The sequence below is a fragment of the Branchiostoma belcheri genome, unplaced genomic scaffold (assembly GCF_001625305.1).
Source record: "Branchiostoma belcheri isolate BF01 breed outbred unplaced genomic scaffold, Haploidv18h27 scaffold16, whole genome shotgun sequence".
In the NCBI taxonomy this organism is placed as follows: Eukaryota; Metazoa; Chordata; class Leptocardii; order Amphioxiformes; family Branchiostomatidae; genus Branchiostoma; species Branchiostoma belcheri.
This window is the reverse complement of record NW_017803046.1, coordinates 3,566,180-3,576,859: the sequence shown is the minus strand read 5'-3', so window position 1 is coordinate 3,576,859 and position 10,680 is coordinate 3,566,180. Positions and strand designations below refer to the sequence as shown.

Here is a 10,680-nt window from a genome sequence, read left to right as displayed (position 1 = left end):
GTAGTAGTAGTAGTAGTACTAGTAGTAGTGATCATGAAAAAGGTGGTGCAAGTATTTTTCCTCATCCTACATCAATAACTGTTGTTTTCGACACACAGAAAGACAGGACTCAGCAGTGAACACAATGTACGTTTATTCATATTCTAACGCATACCAACAAAGATCAGAAATTCATAATAAGAGTTGGCCTGACTTTGAACCGTACAGATCATCAGAAAGTTTTTAAACGAACCTGAAGCGCTACTGCAGTGACTGGCACTTCAGAAATTTGCTGTATACAATTATAGTATTCAATTGGCCATCGATTAGTTGGGCTTTACACATAATGTTGATATGAATATCAATCGAACAGCTGAACTTGTACAGACTTGCGAGTGATCAATGGTGTTTCTGATTCTTTGTTCATATCTCAATGACTTCCTGACGTAACTCCCTGTTAACGTCATTTGTCGTTTTTGAATTGAAAAGTTGCTTTCAAGATGCCGAGCGTAGCATTTTCATAAACTATACTGGACAGATTTCTAGTTGAACGAATGAATACTTTATGAATGAATTAATGCATGCTTTTTTGTCTCTTTTCTAGTACAGTAGTAGCATGGTATTGGCAGCTTAATGTCTGTGAACTTGCTTTAAATGAAACTGTGACTCCTGATGATCAACAACAACATTTTCAAACACTGCCAAGGGCTTTATATAATTAAGCTATATCTGACGCTGGAGGCCTGTAACAACGGTGCATCTTTGAGCTCGGTTACGTCATGAAGCACTGGAGCACTGAATGATGTCTCACAATCCTTCATCCCTTCCAGTAGTCAATGGCCTCCGGCAGGCAGTCATCTGAGTAGGTTAACAGTGCGGTATTGTATTTCAGTATCAACCGGGATCCATGCATGTCACTAAATCACACGTAGTTGAACAGTACAAAAAATGAGTGACGAAGAAAAATTTTCTTATGGAAGCTCTCCTGTGACAGTACACAACATTATGAAAACTTAAAAGGTTATATCCACACACTAGAGTTACTTGACAATGGTCCCTGGACTGAGCTAGCCAAAAGCTTGTTGGAAACCACTCTTCTTCTGTGTGCGGGTATTACATCCAGCGTAACCCTTCATAATTCGTGGTTAAGTTGTTTAACGAAAAAACTTTACCTTATTGTTTTGTATAATTGTAAAACGTAGTATTCCATGTATAAATTAGGCGACAGTTGTAGTACTTGTAATTACTGTTTTACCCAATCGTGAAGATTCATGCACTTGAGGCTTCAGCTCTTCTGTGGCATCGGTGCCGTCAAGTCCGAGATCCGCACCAGACATGACAGCTTCGTCGCAGATTTTCTGCACCCGAGGGAGTTTCATGGCCACCACTGAGGCGACCAACAGAAGCATGAGTGTCAGAGATCCCTTCATCTTTGCCGTACACGAATTTCAGAAACCGACAGCAGAGTCTCCAATCGTGCCCCTTTACCCGGTCTAAGACGACTGATTAGCCTGGCCTAAGCTGTATACAATGCACCTGTACCAAACCTTGCCACTGCGAACTATCGCAGGCGTACGTCTTTGTGTAAATTGTGTTTGCTTTGACCCCAGCTAGGCCGCGTACAACAAGTTGAATTTAAACGTGACGATATGAATACGACCAGGGACTTGTGTTGGATCAATGGAGAACTGTGTGGCCCTTTATCATGAGTAGAATATAATACGGTACATAGGAACCCTTTGCTGAAACTGGAAGCCAGTCTTTTGTGTGTGTTTTCTTTATGAAAACTTTTAAACCAAGTCTACACACATGTACACGAGCACAGCAGTATAGTAGTTTTCCTCATCCTGCGTCAATATCTGTTGTTTTCAACAGAAATAAGGGTTCATCAGCAGTACACACAACGGGCGTTTATTCGTCTTTCAACACACAGCAATATCATTGTTAGTTAAGTATTTACCATGATCAATTATCCCTTTCTGTCATTGTAATAGAAGACATTTGATATAACTGTTAGAAGCTTGAATTGTGGGGGTGAATCATAAATACAGTTGTATCATCAAATCCACTTCTAGCAGCTAGAAAAAGAACATTCGTAAGGCGACATATAATCGCCCATTGCTGTACAACTCGTCTATAACTTCACGACTTTTAAAACTTTCTTTCTACCCAAGAAGGGTAAAAGTTACGCCAGAAGGCAGGTAACCCACTCTCATCTTAGGATTCCGCCCACCACGTCTAGACACGGCGCTCCCGCAGTGGTGAAAACAGATGTTTGTTTGTCATTCGGGGATGTTTGTGAAAGATATTTCAGATTTTCAAAGCAATATCAGCTTCATGACAGACGTATTTCCGCTGAACGACGTTTCGGTTTATACATAAACACAACAGCAATTGTACTTATAAAAGACGACGCTGATTCTGTGCAGAGGAATGAGAAGTGAACATGCCGTCCAATAAATTTTACTGCGGCGCTATCCTGTTTTTCGCAGGCATCCTGTTGTCCACCCTGACCACGATCGTGGTTTTCATGGTGGCCCCGCCTGGAAACAGCAACACAACGGCAGCAGCGGTGAGGGTGGCCAAAATCAACAAGGTAAACAAAAAGATCTCTGAACTCTGTCAAACTTTAATCATGACAGTTTATTAAATCTAATTTACGGCTACCGCTTTGTCTTACAACTAGGTATAAAAAGTCTTTCATTCCATATGCTACGCATCACTGGAATGGTCTTGATGTAGCTGTTCGATCTCTGAATCTTTCATTGTATAAGAAGTACTTAGTAAAGTCAGTACGTTCGCCTTTTTACCGACATTTTAGCATCGGCCCCAGGTACACCTGCGCATTACTCACGCGTCTCCGCATCGGGACCTGTAGTCTTAACCACAGCTTATTCTTAAGAAATTTAGCCCCTAGTGCTGCTTGTATCTGCGGGTCTCGTTGTGAGAGTGTCATACATTTTCTTTTACACTGCCCTTTATATAATCAACAAAGAGTCACCCTACTCAGCAATCTCCAGAATGTGGTAGGCTTTGATTTTGATGTTTTCAATATGTCTGAACAATTGTTATGTGATATTTTACTTAGAGGATTACCTGATTTATACTATGATACAAACTGTAATATCTTGCTAACCACTCAAACTTATATTGTTGACACCAAACGGTTTGTACTCGATTGACTTATTATATAGCCTACTAAACATTTCTTTGTACTATTTAACGACCCATCCCACCCACTTGCTGTTCTCTGTTTTTTGTTATGTATTGTAATTGTATTCTATGTTTGGTGGTGAGGCTAAAATTAGCTATAGCTAGAGTACCTCACCACCTTGTCTTGTATTGTCCTTGTTGAATTTGCAAATAAAAAAAAAATAAAAATCATGACAGTTTTTCAGAACAATTTTGTCATTTGCAAGACTGTAAGCTTTTTTTCATTTTGCATTGGATAGTTTCTTATTCGTGTGGTCACATTCTCACTTGTAGGGTACTTCTACCGCGCCCACTCATGACCAAGGCAGACCTCTCCTGTCGTCGGCCCCCACTCCGTCTCCGATGAAGACCTCTCTCCCGAACCTTGTGTCCACCCCGCCGGCTGTCCCTGGTCCTGCTGCCCGTAACATCACTCCCTCCTCCCCTCGCACTCTCGCTAACCGCTCACAACTGACGACTTCTCTTCTAACTACTGTCAACTCTGTCAGATACGCTCAAACTCACCTGCCTCGGCAAATAACCAATCGTTCATACAAAATAACCACTTCTCCGTTACTGATATCGTCGACTACCTCTGCACTTCAAACCGATAACACTCCTCCAGATGCGAAAATACCCACCCGTACATCCCCAATAACCACCCGCACATCCCCAATAACCACCCGTACTTTCTCAAGCTTCACAATCCAGCCCTTCACTCCCTGCCACAAGAATCACACGACCAGGGTATTTGCCGGCAACGGGACGGTCTCGTCCCCAGGATACCCGGATGACTACCCTCCCAACATGTGTCGCACGTGGATATTTTGGACCAGTCCACTGAAGTAAGTTCAAACGCAGAACATCTTATCTAAAAGTTGGACTGTCTTTTGTTAAAATTTCATATCGTACAGTTGACTTATTTCTGATCCTTTGCCAGATCTGTTTGTAAACCCGACAGCCATAGCTTCAATTTGTATTTTGTTTCAATGTTTGTTTATTTGTTTGTTTTGCAGAAGCGTCGTCCTAAGGTTCCTCCACTTTGTCGTGGAGGAATATCACAGCTGCAAGTTTGACAACGTGACGATTGTCGTGGATGGCAGACGGCCGGGCCAGACGTACTGCGGCGGCGGTAAGTACAGTCCGCGGCCCCCGCCGTCCACCTTCACCGGGGACGCTACGGTGGAGGTCACCATGCTGACGGACGGGAACCACCAGGAGAGCGGCATCAAGCTCCAGTACAACAGCGTGCCTGGCCGTGGGTAACTCATCTCATCTATTCCTTAGTCTCGACAGTTGGGGCACCACAGATGATCTGACAAATATCTTCTCTCAACACTTCTCGGTTTTCTATTTATATTCCTATCAATGTTTTCTTTCAGTCGCCACATCCTAACTGACTCTAAATTGACCTAAGTGTAGCAATACTTAAGAGGCATTTGTTCTTTTTTTGCTGGATAACCCTGGTAGTATAACTTTCGTAAGAGCCACGCCATGCATAACATGGCCTCAGAGGTTTTCCTGGTGCTTGTGATTTGGAATCGTAGGTCGTTTCTTTGTGTTCGGTTGTAAAGAAAGGCTCCATCAGAGTAAATGTTCTGTTGTGCCAATTTTTTTCGATAAAGCGTGAATAAAAACACAAGGTACAGACAAGGTGTTGTGAACAAATTGCTTTATTGGATAAATCATGGGACCTTCCGGTCAACATCATTTAACGTTACTTACATGATTTATTTGGCTTCGTTCTTGTCGTTATGCTCCAGTCAGCCATTAGTAATCATTCAATACAAACATAATTTTGTGGGTCTATACGGTATCATATCACACACAACGGAAAACCATACAATACAAGGGATAAATACATGTACATGCTGCTGATATAACTGCGGTTTATCTTCTAACACAGAAAAACATATGTACAGTATTCATCAATGCACAACAGCCTTTTCATACCAGAAAGAGAGTGAATACGTACCTGGTATCAACCACTCTATTGTACATTAAAGTAGCACCATTCAAAGGTTTGTATTTTGTAACTATGTTTGACGTCTAACAGTCAAAAATGGAATGAAGTAAAACTATTTCACATCTCTTGGGCAAAAAAAGTTTTCATCTGCAAAGAAGCGCGTCCAAGAAGAAGGGTAGTCTGCCGTCCTCCTCCTTGACGATTATGGCAGCAGATGTAAGTTCGGGCAGACGTACTAGCAGCGACCCCAGGCGGGACGGATCTGCACGACAGTTTTCCGTGAGGCACAGTTCGTCCAGCAGCTGGTACAGCACAGGTGTCGTGTCGAGAGGGCCGTCTATGGAGTACAATGTACAACGATATCGTAAACAAATGACAAGCCCCCTCACTCCTCATGCAATGGAAAAGAGTGACAAAGCATTTCAAGTACTTCTTCCATAGCCGTTACGCCCCGCTCATTCAATTGATAGAAGAAAAAATTATTATAATGAGTTTATTGCAAATTCATGCCCAAAGGTTAATTGCCCATAACAAAGATAAAAGAACATAGAAAGGGAGTTGAGGATTTACATGATGAAAGGTAATTTTCTAAAACTATGTCTGAAGAGCTTGACTTCTCTTACGTAAACCATGGAAGACGTAATGACCTTGATTGAGAAGCACCATGGCCTTCAAGATGACGTATTCTTCCCTGCTCATGTGCAACTTTCGCAGCGATGTTGTCACGTGATGCAGACGCTCCAAGATGTCAGTAAGTTCGTCCGTCTGTCTTCTCCTTTCTCCGGTGTCCCGTATGTTGTTGTTAAGTGTGGACCCTGAGTGCAAGCGAGATTCAAAAAAATAAAGTTATCATAAGCACTTGTCCTTCATATCATCGACACCTTAAGAGTTTAAAGGCAAATTTGGGTACCGTGTACTATGTCTGCTTCTGTCCAGACGTCCCTGCCATATTGTTTGTTTGTTTGTTCTCTCTCTGCCTCTCTCTCTCTCTCTCTGTGTGCGTGCGTGCGTGCCTGTGTGTGTGTGTGTGTGTGTGTGTGTGTGCGTGTGTGTGTGTGTGTGTGTGTGTGTGTGTGTGTGTGTGTGTGACAGTGAGAAATAAAATGAGAGATTGAATCAAGTTTTTTTTTCTAGTAGCATGTTACCTTTCGCCGTGGCGAGGTACTTCTGTAACCTCAGCTCGTTGTAGTAGATCCTCTGCATCAGCGTCATCCGGGGCATGTCTGTGACGTCATCCCGTTGCCGTGGATACAGCCTCGGTTGCACGATGCTGTCCATGAGAGTCAGCTCCATCCATTTGTTGCTCAGAAGTCTGGACAGGTCCTGCTGTTCAAACTTGTCCTGGCAGGGGAACAGCTTCAGCCACCTGAAACGGTACAGCAGACATTACAGGTGAGAAATCAGGACTGAGACATTCTGTGAGAGCTTGTAGTAAACATAGGTGCCCCCTCCCACTACCCTCACAAATATAAAGAATGGACAAAAACTTACCCTGCATTCAGGTGTTTGGAAAGGACAATGTTTTTTATAGGATTATCTAAGAAACAGCTATCTTATCTGAAAACATACGATAATCTTCACTGTAATCACAGAAAGTTATAACTACTAACCTAACAAGCCTGGCCACCAAATAGTTTCCCAGGTTTTGTATCGCATGCGCAGTGTGGCACCGCCCGTCCTCCAGGTCGTACAGGATGTGCGCATGCTCAGTTGCGTCGCCGTCGCTCTTGAAGTTCACCTCGGGTTCTTCACACTGGAAATGTCGACAAAAAAGTCAGCTTTTACACATTTCTTTTGCCTACATAAAAAAATTTAGAAATTACTTTTTGGCGGCCGAAATTGCGTCTACATTACCCAAATGGGCTTTAATGAGCACTAAAACTACATAGACCATTGATGTACCAATATTCTAAAACTTACCGCCAGAAGTTCATTCACAAGCCTGCTGCTGGAGGCTACCGGATGTGACGTAGGGCTGTCCTTTCCCGTCATAGTCCCCTCTTGGCTGTCGATACCACTGCCGGTCTCCGGGTCAGGAGAAACAGGTTGCTGTTTTGTCACGTCCAGTTTCTTATTCATCCACTCCCTCCGTCTCCGTTTGGCCCGGCCTCCAGGCACACGGTCCTCTCGGACAGCTGGGAAAATAAGACCTTTGTCAGGAAGTATTGTTTATTTCTCTGTTGTAGCATCTGTTACCTTTCAATCAATCAATCAATCAATCAATCAAAATGGTTTATTGCTTAATCACGAACATTGCAGCCTGTCAAAGCTGACTTGCGTTCAAAGATGCACATTAATTTTTTTAAACATAAACGAAATACACAGTCTTGAAGTCAAATTGCAGTAGAGTTGCATATTAAAAATATTTACACAATGTAAGAATTTGATTGCATCTGTTTGCTTTGCGTTTCACACTGTCTGCTTGTCCGTCTATTTATTTGTATGACTGTTGAGGTACCATTCTAATAAAGATAGGAACCTATAGTATATGGCATGTCAGACAATTGTAAGTAATGTTTATATCATACACTCCTGCATTTATCCTTAGATAATCTGTACTATTCCTCTCGTTTCACCTGCGATCATCATGCCATTGCGCATGCACCGTCTCAGGCGGCAGCCCTGACACAGGTTCCTCTTCTGCATCATCACCTCACATCTGTAGTCTCCGCGCACGCATGCGTACAGTCGCCTGTTCTGTACCTGGAGGAAATATCACAACAATATGTTCGTCCATCACTTCATGCAATCTGTTCTTTGGATTACAAAAGGTGCAGGCTTACATATATAGACATTCGTGAACGCTGCTTCCTTTAGTCGCCACTCATAGATTAAGTGTGGTAAATTTTAGTTAGCAATCACCCTTCAATGTCATAGGCATGCACACGGAATCTGTTTCAAAGGGGCCGGTGGAATGATGAAATCAAATGCAAGAAAATATGAGTTTAAAACGTAACGTGGAAAATTGTGCTTTGTCTGCAAGGTTCTCAATCCAAATCTAAATCTAGAACAGAGGACAAGTCCAGCCACTCATGCATTGCTACAGATGGGTACTAGTAGGACACTGAAACGGTAAGATGTCCAGCTAGTAGGGCGATCGTTAAGAGAGCCAAATATTTACGTCAAGCGATACCAACATTTATCACTAGATAAAAGATGTTGACTTATGTTCCCCATTGAACAGTACTACATCCTCATTTAAAACGACTATTACAAACTAAAGAAATTAACAAAGCAACACTATATACATTTAGTTACACGTTATAACAACTGGGTTAGTTGACTGACCGTCCGTTTGAAGAATCCCTTGCAGCCCTCGCATGCCATGGCGCCGTAGTGTAACCCGGAAGCCTGGTCCCTACACACCACACACAGCTTCTCAACTGGAACACACCACACAACAGTGAACGGAGGAAGAACGAGTGACTGACAATGTCGTTCGTTCGTTCGTTCGTTCGTTCGTTCGTTCGTTCTTCCTTTCTAACTTATGAATAAAGCGTGACTACTGTTGCAGTACCGTAGTAGCCCCTTTTACACATATTTAGCACAGAAAAAGAGACATCTCACTGGAGTGTTTCTAACTGTTATACATGTACCCCTACAAAGAAACAACACAAACATGACGTCCGCATGGATGTAACACCATGGTAACAGCAGAGACCAGCCATTTTGGTCAGTGTTCTGCCAGCATGTGCTTATCACGTGCAGGTGACAGGGTGGGGCAAAAGATAAATATTTACATGCTAAATATTTACTTGTGTATTGATGAAAGGAGACATATATCTACTTAATCCTTTAAGCAGAAAAAGAACGGTAAATTCATCACCTTACACATGTATCAAATGTCATTTTAGAGAACATTGTGTGACAATGAATCAAAATAAAACACACAACTTTCTTGGTTGCTTTAAATAATGACATTATCCTACCACTTGCTGGTGGTCAGCCAACGGGAACTTCTTAATATTTACCCAAACTGACAAAAGATATGTTCATAACCAAAGAAAGTGATGAAACAATTGGACTGGGCCCAAAATCACACGAATCCACTGTACAACATCTCCTTAATCATCCAGTTGTAGAGTTTGAATTTCATATGAGTAAGACAGAAAAGAGTTGGAAGAAATCTGTTCTAAGTTTTAGCCTTACCTCGCACTTGTTCCATTGGCCCCGTCCTGGGCAGAAGCAGCCTGTGTATGCCTCCGTTGGTCTCCGCCTCCCGGAGACCGTACTGGAGCTCCGGACTTGCCCGTGGAGTGGACTGGGGTGTCGCCGTCAGACTGCCCGTCCCTGGCGGCGTACAGCTCGGGAAACTGAGGTTTTGGGCCCCGTCGTGGTCCTGGTTTCTCGGGGCGTTCAGAAGCTTGTATAAGTCTGATGTGTTGTTTTTGGACGAAGTCTGAGCGACATAAGACGGCCCTCCTGGAGGAAAGTGAGTTTCGCGAGAAGGATATACATTTTGACCCGGGATGTCCTGGTGTCTTGTGATGATCGGCCAGTGGACTTGGTACGGCTTTGGAGTATGTTGACCAGGCCGGGGGTCACCAAAAGCTTGGGTGGTCAGTTGTCCAACTGCACTCTGATTCAAACCATTCCTTTCCAACAAGTATTGTACATTTCTGCCATTGATGGGCGAGTTTTCTTTTGGCCTATTTTGTCCAGGAGAGTACAGTGCATTGTTCGGCATCATGGCGGGGTGTTGCTTCATCTGGACAGGTTGTTGTTTGGTGACGTGTGTTTCCAGCATGATGCTGTGGATGTCAAGCTCGGGACACTGAAACATCCCGTTGACTTCGTTCGGTATTATCATGAATGGTGGCTGCTGTTGTGTCAGTGTATCTGCGCTCTTGCGTCCTGCTGCAGTGTCTTGTGCGGAGTAAATTTGTGTCCCAGTGTCCAGACAGACGTTATGTGATTGTCCCGCCAGCATATCTTTAGGCGGGGGGGCCGTATCATAGTTTGGTCGCTGCTGGACAGGCAACGGCGATTCATCTTGCTTGTATGGTGCAGCATACTGTCCTTTCTGGCTTGCCGTAGCTCCGTTCAGCCTCAACCTAACCAAAGACGTGCAGGCCTCCGTCGTTGTAGACGTCGAAGTAGTGTGGCCCTGATAACTCATGGATGTGTACACCTGCTTTGGTTCCGATTGTTGGCCTGACTGTGGCATGATCTTGTATTCTGCGGCTGCAATAGTGTGTTGTCCAATTGCAGCCGTCATTTGGTTCGACGCGGCCATCGAAGTAGCCTGACCAGGAGTGTTGATCCCGTTGATTTGGTTTCCCTTTAGTGGTATTTCAAACGACAAGATCTGGGGTTGAACGCTTTCTGGAGGAGGTTTAGCTTGTTGGGTTAGCCTTGCATCAACTGGCAGCTGATGCGGTGACAGGTTCTGAAACATTATCTGAGGGACGCTGCTTGGAACACCGTTTGTGAGGCCGGAGTTTACCGTAATGACAGGTGGTCCAGACACCTGTTGGGAGCCGTTTGGTGGCATCTGTTGTGTGGGGAACATCAGGACAGCCGGTACCTCGATCTGTATGGTC

General features: G+C 43.7%; 1 protein-coding gene across 4 annotated transcripts in view; it reads right to left on the bottom strand.

Annotated features, from left to right (window-relative positions):
- Window positions 1-5,121: 5,121 nt before the first annotated feature.
- LOC109465993 (nuclear hormone receptor FTZ-F1 beta-like) overlaps window positions 5,122-10,680 on the bottom strand; it is a 20,945-nt gene continuing 15,386 nt past the window's right edge. Inside the window, exons 3-10 of one of the 4 annotated variants that reach the window (XM_019763499.1) lie at window positions 9,287-10,152; window positions 8,426-8,520; window positions 7,714-7,840; window positions 7,058-7,272; window positions 6,748-6,890; window positions 6,283-6,503; window positions 5,785-5,952; window positions 5,122-5,474 (exon numbers count right to left, since the gene is read on the bottom strand). In XM_019763499.1, the coding sequence (XP_019619058.1) occupies window positions 5,281-5,474; window positions 5,785-5,952; window positions 6,283-6,503; window positions 6,748-6,890; window positions 7,058-7,272; window positions 7,714-7,840; window positions 8,426-8,520; window positions 9,287-10,152 (2,029 nt within the window). In that variant the 3' untranslated portion in view covers window positions 5,122-5,280. Of the gene's footprint in view, window positions 5,475-5,784; window positions 5,953-6,282; window positions 6,504-6,747; window positions 6,891-7,057; window positions 7,273-7,713; window positions 7,841-8,425; window positions 8,521-9,286; window positions 10,671-10,680 lie in introns of all 4 variants that reach the window. The other 3 variants (XM_019763496.1, XM_019763497.1, XM_019763498.1) reach the window with 3 other exon arrangements.